General features: G+C 37.5%; 1 protein-coding gene across 1 annotated transcript in view; it reads right to left on the reverse strand.

The window, feature by feature from the left end:
• Nucleotides 1-161: 161 nt before the first annotated feature.
• LOC139708370 (ribokinase-like) overlaps nucleotides 162-14,437 on the reverse strand; it is a 40,792-nt gene continuing 26,516 nt past the window's right edge. The window contains exons 7-8 of the mRNA XM_071620326.1: nucleotides 13,213-13,401; nucleotides 162-369 (exon numbers count right to left, since the gene is read on the reverse strand). Of these exons, the coding sequence (XP_071476427.1) occupies nucleotides 193-369; nucleotides 13,213-13,401 (366 nt within the window). The 3' untranslated portion in view covers nucleotides 162-192. The remainder of the gene's footprint in view (nucleotides 370-13,212; nucleotides 13,402-14,437) is intronic.

A 14,437-nucleotide genomic window follows, 5' to 3' on the forward strand; every position in this document is an offset into this window, starting at 1 on the left:
GTTTCATAGTCCCCTGCTCGAACTCGTTCGGCGGGGACAAAAACTTCATATAACCTTTGAAATGGATTATCCGATTATTATCCGACTTTTATCAATCTCCAATAATGTGTGCTAGCTCTTATACTGTTTTATACAGACATTTATTTTTGCCTTCATTAAATCCACGCATTATGTTTGGGACAAATTCCCCCTTTAAGATAAAAGCTCTTCCGGTAGGTCTTTCCTCCATGGAAAACTGGTCTGAGTACCAGGCTGAAGGACACTGATTGTGGCTATTCGGCAAGCTCGACGGAGGATTTCATCCAATGGCAGTGCGGCATGATGAGCCAAAAAGTATGCAAACGATCCAATGAAGGCGTCTCCTGCTCCCTGTACAAGAAAAGTTTTGAAAATTGTACCTTTGCAATCTTTCACATTTGGTGGGATAATTATTCTCATCATAGTCTGATTAATATTAAACTTCTGCTCGATATTGACATGAAAACTGACAAAAAATATTTACTTGGATATCATGAAATTTATGTTTTATATATATGTGACAAAATCAGTAATGTGCTAGCTCATTCCCATCCCATCCCCCACATCCCATTTTCACTTTGTCCTGACAGGCATAAAGTATATCTCAATTTAACAAATGCATTACTTTCGACGGCAGAACACATTCTTAGTACAAGGCTGTTTTCTTCTTCTTCTTGTTGCCATTGTAAATTTTGGAAGGACTGGTTTATCAAAGTTTAAATATTCAGAAAACCCTCCAATAGGAGTAACTTGGCTCGGTCTTATCGTCGTATATTATGGTATGTGCAGTTCATCAGTATAATGGGGAAATAACATGCTGGTTACAACCTCCGGTATATTAGATCTTGGGTTCAACAAGCTTATTGCTCACAATCCACATTAAACTAGGAAATCAATCACATTGCCTACACAAAGTCACAGTCCTCTGCAAATGCTCTACATTTCAAATTGCCTGCAAAAGTTTTCATAACACTTGTTGCTTCTCCTTTTCAATATCATAAGTGACTGTATAAACAAGCACTGCTGATGCCGATTAAAGTACCTTTGTATACACATTACATCTTGCAATATTGGATTTTAAAAAAATGTTATGTATTTATCCATTTATCTATTTTTTCTTTTATTTTACTTATTTTTTGGCGAGAGCAGGAATTGGTCCACTCTATTGCAAATGCTGAAACCTAATCCTGACGTGACCCGTTCACGGCTGTCTAATACCGTGATGTGAAAACAGTTTTCATGGAATTAAACATATTCTCTGATGTGAGATGCCTATGCACATGTGGCAGCAGTTTCACCCCTAGAAATTATGCATTTACACGTACCTGAAAACAGTCTTTACATAACCATAGCTTTTTCAAGAAATTATGGATGTTGCTTTGTATAGCCGTGCATGTAAATATTCATATAAAAGCTCACACTAAAAGCCAACGGATATGTTTCTTCGCAAAAAATTTTGTTTTGCTTTTTGTTTATGCTTTTATATTACATGTCGCTTATTAAGTGAAAGGTTTGGCAGTTCAGTCAGTGTTGTTACTACATGATTTCTTTTTGGTTACCGGTACATGAGACAAGTATTGACTGTTGAAACAAACAAGCAAGACACAACACCAACAACCCCCTCCCCTCAAAACATACAAACAAATAAACAAAAACAAACAAACAAACAAACAAACAAACAAACAAACAAAACAAAGAATATGGAAACAAGACAACTTCATTATAAACATCCATTATCAGCAAATACTCTAAAATCTGATTTTGATTGTGAATGTGATATTGCGACAAAGTAGGCCCTAGTTCTCACTGTGTGAAGAGCAGAATCAAAATTATGACCGAATTATCATTTTCACCAGCGTTCGATGCTCCCTCTGAAAGACTTAGCATATTTCACACCCTATGTTGGAAGGTATTCCCGGTCATTGCCGTTTGTTCATGCATTGTGATCAGAACATTATCGTAACGCAAGTGTTTTTTTTTTTCGTTTTTTGAATGGGCGCAAATTGTGAAAAGGATAAAATTCACACATAATCTTTGATCTAGCAAGAGATCATAACTTCCATATAGCTCCTCCAGGTATCTCTCAGGAAGAAGATTGAATTGATAATATATCCTGGGCAAGATAAATTATCTGCAAATACACACTGCATTAGTGTCATACACGGATCAAAGCGCACTACTGAGAACTGGCCATTGATGATCCTCTGGATCTTTTTTTCTCTGAGAGACAGTGAGAGTGAATGTGTATATCATTTTTCCCACGCTGGATCTTGTTCTTTGAGAAACAGTGGGAGCAAATGTGTATGTATGTTATTTTTCTCAAACATTTTTTTACAGCAACTATTATTAAAGCCTCAAGGAAGTTGATAATACCCCTTTTTGAGGGTTAGAAAGAAAAGTAGGAGCTACTATTACGCCCTTTCCTTAAACACATGCTATGAACTGACGGCATATTTGTTTGTTTTGCAATCTTTATTTCTACCAGAAAAAAAAAGTCTTGAAAACTGTGAACAAAGGATACAAAATGATGGTATTAATTGTGGGTGAGATCCTGTCTTAGTGTAAGTGTGCTCATTAACACTGAGGGATGTCTTCTCCTGGTTATCTTGAATGGACCTTATTTCACAGCGCTTAAGTAGATGGTGAATGCATTATCTAAATTACTACACTTAGCACAATGTCATGAAGTATACTAACATCAGTGGGTGGTTTTTTATTTTAAAGAAAACATCTAACTCTTTGTCAAGTTGTCGTGAGCTTCCAATGCATCAATTTGTGTCCGTGTGTGTGCTTGAGAAATAAAGATAATGGGAAAGTAGGTTCCTGTTTTAAACTTCCCACATGACATAAAAACAAACAAATGCACATTCAACTATCAAGAATATATGAAAAGCTATTACTGAAAGTTGTTTTGGCACTTGCTATTGGGTCCTATTATTCTCTGCAATTTCGCATTTCCAAACAGAGAAAAGTGGCACAGAACTTTGAAATGATAAAAAAATGCTCCATGAACATAAGACATGTCGACAGGGAGCCTTGTTTTTTACCATTTCATGTTTTTCACATCAAACAAAATGTATCAAATTGGCCATGTTGCCCATAGCAATCCATATTTTTCCTCACCGTTCTGTCCAATTTTATCTACAGTATACTTGTCCTCTATACCTCTTATTAAAGAAGAATAACAAATAAGGACATACAAGAAATAAAAGGAGACCTCCAAATGATTTTTAGTCTTTTGCATTTGAACATCTACAAATCGGCTATACTGGATACAGAGTTTCAGAAATTACAGTGATTGGGATAAGGAATAATCATGTTTTCAAAATTCATAGTAAATCACGATGAACAAGGGTGATGACATAGTACCTTCACATAATGATTGGGTGCTCAAGGAAACAGAACACAAGAGGAAAGCATGCATAAATTCTACACAGGCAATGAATTTTCTGTAGTGAAATTACATTGCTACATTATTGGAATGTGTGAGCCCCTATGTCATCACCCTTGTTCAGTGTACTATGTCTTTTTTTTTGCTTTTTCAGAGCATTGGTTTATCTGCTGGAGGACAACAAGAATTGAAGAGTTTGTTCGCAAAAACCGATAAGTCCATATTTGCCAAATGGAGATATTTGCAATTAAAGGTCAAGAAAAATAAAGAGAATAATTAGAAATTTTGTGCTTCTTTTGATCATAACTTCAAAAATGTACCTTTATATGTAGTGACCAATATGTTATTTAAAAGGTGTTATTTTGTACTTTATGACAGAGATCGTACTTCAAAATCTTTAAAAATGGACTTATCGGTTTTTGCGAACAAACTCTTCAATTCCACGCATTTGTAGGCCTACCAATATATTTTCTAACTGATGTGAAATTATATAAATTGTCTGGAATAATCCTTTAAAAAAAGGAAAAAGAAAAGGTGAATCAACATCAAATTTGAATTCACCATTGTATAATAATTGAACAATAAATACTCATACACACACACACACATACACACACATACTGTAATTCATATATATATATATATATATATATCAGGGGCAGATCCAAGAATTCCGTAAAGAGGGGGTGCAAACGATATTTTTGGTGCTACTTCCGGGTTTCATCTCATTTTTTTCTTTTTATTTCTTTTGTTTTAACAACGAATAAAGAGGGGGGCATGCACGGTGCGTCCCCCTCTGGATCTGCCCGTGCATATATATATATATATATATATATACATATACATACATACCAATATATATGTACACATTAATATACAGTCAAACCTACCTCAGCACCAATGTTAAAGACCCTGTGCATAGCGGCCCACACAGGTCTAATGTGGCCAGTGGCCACCCATTCTGTTTTCTGCAGTAGATATTAACCTGTCTATATTTGTCTGTTTTTATGCTTAGAAGCCATGGCTATCATGTCGGTGAACAATTCAGTGATTCATCAGCCATCCAGGTATAATACATGTAATGCACTCATGAAAAGCTTGCTTGCAGTGTGCACGGTAGTGTGCAACAGCTCAATCGCTAACCGCAATGTTCAATGCATGAAGTATGGGCATATGTATATCAAGGCTCACACTAACAGACCTACCAAGTATCACACCTCCAGCATAAGACTAATGCCTCAGCGCCTCATCTCACGCTAACACGCCCAGCATACATTTTTTTTCAAGCCTTCGGGTGTGGCAAGGAAAACAAAAAAGACCGCAAAATAGGTAAAATGCATCTAGACAGCAGAAGAGTCCTGTTTGCATTTTATTCTCAGACAACCAGTTTATCAACAAGGCAAGTGCCAAAATGTGTTTTGTCCATTCGCATAGAAGAAATCGTTTTTCTAACTCCCAGAATTTCATTGACCCCACTTATGACCTTTGACCTTGTGGTGACCTTCAACTCCCCAAGGGACATTTACCAGCCAAGTTTGGTCACAAATGGACATATGGATCAAAAGTTATGAACCATCATTGAAACGCGCCGTAAGGGCCATCTACCATCCAAGTTTGGTCACAAATGGAAATAGGGATCAAAAGTTATGAGCCATAATCGAAACGCGCCGTAAAAACTTAACATTGGGCCCTAAAAGTTTGTTGACCACTGTCTGCGACCTTTGACCTTGTGGTGATCTTCAACTCCCAAAGGAATATCTACCATCCAAGTTTGCTCACAAACGAACATATACATCAAAAGTTATGAGCCACAATCGAAACGCGCCGTAAAAACTTAACATTGGGCCCTAAAGTTCATTGACCCCTGCCTGTGACCTTTGACCGTGAGGTGACCTTCATGTTAGGTAAAATATGTAACTTTGTATAACCACTCTTCCCTCAAAGTTTGATTGAAATTGAAGTCGTCAGTAGAGAGTTATTCAAGTGTTTGTAGCATTATGGACGGATGACAGACGGACGGACGACGGGCGGATGACGGAGGGACAGACGACGCAGGCGATCCCTTAGTCTCCCCGCACCTCCAGTGGGCTCGACAATAAAATCATGAGATTTGGTGTGTAGCCTATCTGTAATGCGATTTTTATTAACGAAATTACCTTACAGGTGTGCAACAAATCTCATAATTTCATATCCCAAATTAAACTAGAATTATCACTGAAGGTGATTGATACCCCCGCCCCTAGTGTCGCTTTATAGTATGTGATGTCATGAGGGTAATGACGTTAATACCAAGTTTGTGCACTTGTCGAATTGGAAACAGAATAGTTTTAGTTTACTGTACAATTACAGAGTTGACACTGAGTTCCACAAGGTTTGGGTAAAAAGTGTGGTTACCATGGCAATGCATTGTCTGATACAAACACAAGGGACATTTTGCATAACTACACTTAAAGACCATCATACACACCAAATTTGACCTTCATAGCTTGAATGGTTTATTTTGATTAAAAAAATGAGTGGTTACCATGGCAACATATTTTCCTTAAACTAACACTTTGGTGTCTTGCAAAACTACACTTCTAGATCATGATACATAATAAATTTGACTTTAATTGCTTGAATGATGGAAAAGTTATTCGATCTGCAAGGTTTTGGTAAAATTGTGGTTACCATGGCAACGGTTTGTGTGACAAACACAAAAATTATGTGTTCCACATCTATACCTCAGGGCCATAATGCCTACCAAATTTGGTTTCAATTGCTTGAAAACAGTGGAAGAAGTTCACTCCACAGGATTTTAAAAAAAAATGCGGTTACCATGGCAACGCATTGTCCGATACAAATACAAAGGACATTTTGCAAAACTATACTTAAAGAGCATCATACACACCAAATTTCACCTTCATAGATTAAATGGTTCAATTTGATACAAAAATGAGTGGTTACCACGGCAACAAATTTTTCTTATATTAACACATTGGTGTCTTGCATAACTACACCTCCCGATCATCATACATACTAAATTTGACCTTAATTGCTTGAATGATGTGGAAGTTATTCAATCCACAAGGTTTTGGTAAAATTATGGTTACCATGGCAACGCTTTGTTCGACAAACACAAAAATTATGTGTTCCACGTCTATGCCTCAAGGCCATAATGTCTACCAAATTTGATTTCAATTGCTTCAAAACTGTGGAAGTTATTCACTCCACAAGATTTTGAAGAAAACATGCGGTTACCATGGCAACGCTTTGTCAATAACAAACACAAAGAGTGTCTTGCATAACTACACCTATAGATCATCATAGATACCAATTTTGAAATTGATTGCTTAAATACTATGGAAGTTATTCAATCCACAAGGTTTTGATAAAATTATGGTTACCATGGCAACGCATTGTCCGACAAACACAAAAAACATGTCTTGCACATCTATACCCCAATATCATCATTTACCCGAAGTTTCATTTAAATTGCTTCAAAACTGTAGGAGGAGTTCGCAACACATGCAATCAATTGCACCAAATCTCAAACTAAAAAACTCCCTCCCGTGGGAGAGAAGGCCATGCACCCCTCCCACTGTCCTGTATCAAGGGTTGGCGATGCTTGATATTGATACTTCAATACTTGACAAATTTTCTGCTTAATTTTCTGCATGTAATAAAACTTAATGGCCCGAATTCACGAAGGTGGTCTAAATTTAAACCATGGTTTATGTATATTTCTTCTGCGTATTTATGATTGACAGATTGCGTACGCTAACAGCCATCCAGTAAAAAAACGTGCATTATGCGCGCAAGTATTGGTACGCCTATTTAACGCTTATTTTAGACCATGGTCTAAATTTGTACCATGGTTTAAATTTAAACCACCTTCGTGAATTCGGGCCAGTAGGTTTAAGTTTGCTGGCTTAAACAGGCAATCTGGTTAGCATCAAAGTGGATAATTGTGGGGGAAAAATACAAAGTACCTACAGGAGGCTAAATCCTCGGTAGATGACAATTCTAGCTTAGTCCATTTCTTGAGGCGAGAATTTAAATAAAAATCCAAGCTCCACTGTCACAATATTTTAGAAGTAAAATATCTGCAATAATACAAGAATGTGAATGGAAATAAATTTTGCAGCAATTCACCAGTAATCACTCAGATTTTGTAAACAATATTTGTTGCTTTGAAGACAATAATCTATAACTGCTTCTCAACCTTTTTCAACCGACGCCAAGTCAGATCACATATTAATCTTCTTTATTTCATTTTTGGCCAACATTGTGGCCCATTGGTTGAGAAGTGTGGACCCATAAGGTCAGCAGAGTGTACCTTCAATTCAACACTCTCGGGATCACTATCACAAAATCTCATTGGTTTTGCACATATTGGTGATATCTTGATTATGACAGGATTAATTTCATTAGAAAAAAAAATGTATCCAATCAAGTGGTTGAGTAACTACTCTCTTTGTTTCCATTACTAACACAGCATGCCCAAAATTATGGTCATTTTATTCACATTTTAGTTTTGAAATTTGTTGATTACCTATTTTAAGGCAATCATGGACATTTTATCGGATACCCCCTCCAAATTCATTCCACAAGACATCTCACATAATTGGACTGAAGATATCACGGTGGCCTTATAAGATTTATATTCTCCATTAGGCATGTTTGGTGTGAAATGAAGAAAAAGATATGAAATAAAAACAAATAAATGTGATCAAGTTAAATTTCAGATGTTCTGTGTCAGTGTCAAAAGGATGGGCTGACAGGTATAATTTTGAGCTGGAATTAAATGACCTTTTAGCACCAGCTGTCTCATGCTCTGAACATTTCCTCTAAAAGCACATTCTCCTAATTGTGCATCTGGTGTTCATTCATCAGAACATGCACCACCTTTCAGAGCAATAATGAGGAGTGATTTAGTAAATTTCCAATGTCAAAAGTTTTGACAAGGCCTTGCAATATTGTACACTTCTATCTTGCATAAAGTCTTCTTCATTTTACTTCTGAGAATAGGGATACAGGGGCAAATCCTGATGAAATACATGTCTTATCGGGGGCCAGATTTTGCTTGCTTGTTATTGCAGGAAATAAATGCATTTTCACAATCGCTTGACAGTGTAGTGCCCCTTAGGCTTCCATAGTTGTTTAAATATAACACTTTGAGATAGTGAGGCAAGAGAGCTGTAAACTCTGGAGATTAGGGTGCATTCACCTCCTGCTTACCTAGAGGTTTAAACAGCTGGAAATTCCTTAAATGTAGGTAGGCAAGCACTCTGATTGCAGCCTCATAGATCTCACCAAGGAGGTTTTAGGCTGCGTTCACATAGAAGTATACTATTCGGGTATTCGGGCTCGTTTTTCGAAGGCACGCGAATAGCTTGAATTGAACGATAGGATTTCCTCACACCGGTACACATAAGAGGGCACTATTCGAAAGTACCGAATAGCTGCGAATAGTATAGTAAAATGGGAATCGAGCTTGTTCGATTTTCTTGCAGCGTATACCGTCTCTCGTTTATGAAATAGTGACAATTTTGGTCTGGATTTGCCCTTTAGCAAAAATAAGCATGTATACTGACATTCTGATGCAGTTTAGAAATTGTTAATAAGATTTGCTGGGATGTAGGAGGAAGAAATCCTCACTGCATGGGATGGTGAGTTGACGGTGCGGGTAATGGTGTACTCGGTGCCTGAATAGCGAATAGCGAATAGCGAATACCAAATACTTCTATGTGAACGCAGCCTAAGAGTTGAAGTTCCAACTGGCTGTAATTATTCAAACAGTTGTCAGTTTCCTATTGATGTACAAAAGAAGTCCACAGGTGCATTTGTGCCTTTGATGATCGACGCCGTCTTGCTGAGCAATCTGAAGATTCATTTTGAATGTTAACATAATGTTGGCCATATTTTGCTTACTTGTTCATTAAATGAATTTCAATTAATGATAAAGCATGTAAAACAAAAGTTAATCTCGTCCAGAAATTTGTGCATAAGTGTAAATCAGAGCTGTTTCATGTGAACATGTTTAAAACTGTACCATCCTTGAAAGCCAGTTTTATCATTTTTCCACTTAATTTCCACAAATAAAACTAATATGGAACAATCTTCAAGTATGATTCTTTATTGATAGATATATCAGATTAGTGCCCGGGTATGCCAAGTCAAGTAATTTTAATCTTTATTTCAGCATTTTTTGCACAATTTCTATATGCGCATCCTCGTGTCTGTACCACCTACCTAAGAAGGGATAGCGAAAAGTAATTACCATCACAAAGACATATCTTCCTTAGAAAGTGGCTGGTGATTACGCAATGAGACACAAGTCAATTGTCTTCCTATCTGCGTGGAAAATCCTGTTCGGCACATGCATCAAATATTTTTGAACAGCGGCATCAAACATCTAGCAAAGGAAATAAGACGGTTGTGACTCCATTCTCTTGAACCTCCTTGATCTCACTCAGTAATAAATCAGCCTATAGTGCATAATTAGAGACATTTCACTCAATAACATCACTGCCCTGTAAAGTAGTTCCACAGTTTGAAATTCTTAGCAGTGTCAAATTATAGAGAGAATTTGATCTTATTGTGTGTGAACATATCTGATTACACTCACTTCAATGTAGATAACTTTTGAAGGTTTGGAAAGACCACCGTAAAAATGAGGGGGAGGGGATCTGGTGTAAGCAGGTCACTATTGGGTCTCTAGTAGCACAGCAAGCACTGGCTAGCTGAATTATTGTGACGGAATTTAGAAGTAAGCCCTCCTAGCCTTGAGCATTCCTGCAGGTCAAACTTTTCTCCTTGTCTTCGATATGATCAAATTTACAAGCTGTGGGGTATGTGGAATGCCATCAGTCTATGCATTTCAGATAAAATCTTACTTGTTTTTGCAGCAGTACTTTGTTACTTTGGTTTATGTCTGGTACATGCATAAAACACATGTGACTGTAGCTGTGTAACAACATGATTATGTTTGAAAGTACCATATGTCCCCCCAAAAATTACAATGGGACCCTCCGCAATTATAACTTTAAAAATAGTGAATCAATCCAAATACAATTTCAGGGTACGAAACTATAACTCATTGCCCACATCTTACAGAAAACCCCATTCGATTTGCTTCAGTGGTCAAAGAGAAATTAGGAATTTTGTAGAGCATGTCAGGAATCTCTTCCCTCGAAGTTTTGTCTACTGTGTTCACACACAAGAGCATCCAAATGCTAAACTTGGAAGAATCAAACTCATGACATGCTTTACAACAATCCACATTTCTCTGTGACCGCTTAACCAAATTGAATGGAGTTTTCTGCAAAATATAAGCTGTAGCTAAGATGTTATATTTTAAGACCCTGAAATAGCATTTAGACAGTTTAATCATAATGGGTGTAATCAATGCGAAAATCTAACTGTATTTTTTTTTCTTTGGGGGGGGGGGGGACATACTGTATAGCATCTTGTCAAGATTAGTCAGTAGACTTTCTGTCTTTGTTAAAGACACTCAGTTGTGGCGAGTGGTTTGTGCGGCACGGAGACGAACGCAACACGCTGCCTCCCCCATTCTGTATCAAATGTAGTGACCCCGAATGAGAATAGCGCTGGCTCAATGGGTCAGCGAACAAAACGTAGAGTTCTGTGTGCTACAAGAGAGCTCTCTGTGCTAATCTCCTAACCCAAAATGGCTGTCCGAGCGAGCCACGGGAGCTTCCGAATGGACATACACTCTCAGTGCGCATGCGCATGAAGAGAGGCCAAAAGAGCCACACGGCTTCTGACCTCTCTCCTCCAATCACCGCAGCTCGCGGTGACAATATTTGTGTATGATGCGTACACACACACACGCACACACACACACACACACACACGTGTCTTCTGGCCTCTCTCTTCCAATCACCGCAGCTTGCGGTGACAATGTTTGTGTATGACGCATACACACACGCACACACACACACACACGTGTCTCGGTGGCAGCATTGTTCCACACGTTTATGGATATAGCACCGAGTCTGGCATTGCGCAATTGCATGCACAAACTTCGGTCGTTCAGAGTTTACGTACCATTAGGGATGGCGATCGGCTGCCTTTAAGATTTAGTCCATGGACTTTCTGTCTTTCTGGTCTATCTGTCAAGACTTACTTCCAAAACATTCAGCATAAATTGAATATTCTGGGAAGATCATCACCAGGAGCAATCACCAAAGAGTGAATTTAGACTGTGAAGACTTGTAGCATATTGAATAGGTACTGTACAGAGGCACTCTTGGTAGCAACATAGCTTTTAAAGATGGCCATTTTTATACTGCATCCAAGTTCTAGTCGCATTCATTGACAGACATTTTATCGAGCATGCAACTATGAGCAGCTAGCTTGTGTTTTAGAAGAGCATGGGAAGTTAAACTTGAACTCATTTTTTTTTTTAATAACAAGCAGGAGAAATTGTTGCAGTACAGGATCAAAGTATAAATTTTGATTCCATTTATTCACCTATCTAGCACTTAACCGTATTTTTGACTGAGCCTGTCCATGAATCCTGGCTTTTTTTTAGTCTATAGAAGATTGGAATGGTTGAACTTGGGTGAGCATTAACTTAGCGATTCTTTATCTAAAGCGGCAGTTTCCCAAAATATACACATGGATTCAGTGAATGCAGCCATAATAGAACAGACTGATGAAATTTTGAAGACAATTGGATGAACCACTCAAAAGTTATGAACGTTTAAAATTTTCTTGCAGCCATTGGACAATAATAGGTTGTGGTGTCACTGAAGAGAATATAAAGACAATATTAACCCTAACTTACCTGGGGGGGCATAATGCCCCCCCCCCCCCCTCGACGAATTCCGCCACTATTCCGGCGCACAAAATTTTTTGACCACGCCGCTCGCTGACTTTTTACTTTCAAGTCTCTCGCAACCTTTGAGATCAAATTTGTTGCACCCAGGCATACCGTTCCGAAGCCATGCCCCTTCAAAAAATTTTCGTCAACCCCAAAATTGCTAAAAAACGTGATTTTGTGTACAAAGTCAATACTAATTGTGTTTTTTCAATTAATTCATATAAAGATTCATATTTTTAATTTTGATGGCTGAAATCAATTTATCTTAGTATAATTATGCTTCAAAAAATGTGTATGACAAATTCTGCTAAAAAAAAACAATGAAAACAAAAGTTAGAAAAAACAAAGAAATACATAAAAAATTGATAAAACAATAAAAAATATAAGAAATTAATTTTGATACTGATTTTTTTTAATGCAAAAATGTTCGAAATGTCACTAGAAATATTCACACCAAAAATCAGCATTCCAAAAGCTTTTATAAGCCAATTACAGATGAAAATGAGATTTTTTGCATATATTTGCATAATCAATTAATTTAAAATAGAAAATGCAAATTTGTTGAAAATTTAACTTAACAGTCTTGTAGATTACATCCGGCTTTATGTTCATGGAAAATTTTGCGGCGATCGCAAGATCAACGGCCCAGATCTGAAGGGGGGGCCATAATGCCCCCCCCCCAACCAGGAATTCAAGCTCGCTATTATAGCCCAGGTAAGTTAGGGTTAAGGGAATTCCACAAATTTTAATTTTTTTTTTTAGCGTAATGAAACAGCAAGTTGCTTACCTCTTTAGGAAAGCAGGGGAATAATATTACCCACAATATGTGTCACTAACACTTCAAAGGATGTGTACTTTTCATTAAAGAACCAAATTTTTGTGGAATTCTCTTCATATTTTCTTTATGTGGGTTCTTGTCGGGTTTTCTTGATCTCTTTCAATTTCGACGCTGAAGATTTATAGACTGACTTACTGTAGTATCCACTGCCTGAACAGGTGTCACTGGTAAGTGAACAGGAGACTGAGCATCCATGGTGAGGTAAACGATCCCGTCTCCACCCAGCGTGATGACCACTGCCTTACAACCTTTCTGCAGGAGAGCCACACTGGCTGTCTTGGCTTCATCGACCGTGGTGACGGGGAGACCCGTCAATACCTCTGCCTGCGAGCAAATTGAAGCATTTTTAAATCAATCTAACTTTAAAATCTTTGAAGAAACCATTAATACCACTTATTATCCTCTTTCACATGCTACAAAGAACAAAAAAAAGTGATACCAACATTGGTGGTGTTCATTTTGACAGGGTGGACACCAACACCAGAGAACATAACTTAATTACTGATCTTTCCCAGTGTTAGAACAAGCTACCATTGTCAAATGCAACAATGTTAACCCATTGAGGACGGGCTGATTTTGCTACAACACTCATTTCCCCATAGACACTTGCCAGAGTATACTCCAGACTCGTCCTCAACGGTTAAAAGAACATTTATTTCTTTTATCCCTCCTGTATCATACGACAATATCAAGATCAGTTTAGTTTGCTTCCTACACACATACAAAGTACATAAATAATATAAACAATTTGCAAATGCACATGATTAATGGGACAAATAGTTGAAATGTCAAAGACAATTGCAAAATGTTAACTCTCTAACTCTCTTACTGTCATACATTGCTTAAGCTGGGTAATCAAATTTGTCATTCTAATGTGGCATCTGGTTAGTTAATATGGTTCTTCATACAGAGAAAAAGTGAAAGGACAAGTTCACCTTCATAGACATGTGGATTGAATGAATGCAGCAATACATTGTATTAGTAGAACCCATCAGTGAGAGTTTGAGGAAAATCAGACTATCCATTCAAAAGTTATGAATTTTTGAAGTTTCTGCTCAGTCACTGCTGGATGAGAAGACTACTACGGCTTGTGATGTCACATGTGTACAACGACATAAAGAAAATTCAACATATTTTCACTTTTTTCACATAATAGAAGAACAGTTGACTTGCCTCTTTCAGAAGGCAAGGGAAATAATATTACCTTTGACATACGTCAGCGACCAGTTGAGGAAATGTGCACTTTTTTCAAAAAAATAAAAAATTTGTGAAATTCTCTTTATATTTTCCTCATATCGTTGTACGCATGTGACATCATGCACTGTAGTAGTCTTCTCATCAAGCAGTGACTGCGCCGACA

The sequence above is a fragment of the Diadema antillarum genome, unplaced genomic scaffold (genome assembly GCF_040938485.1).
Source record: "Diadema antillarum isolate AM-2024a unplaced genomic scaffold, OU_Dant_1.0 scf00000036, whole genome shotgun sequence".
NCBI lineage: Eukaryota > Metazoa > Echinodermata > Echinoidea > Diadematoida > Diadematidae > Diadema > Diadema antillarum.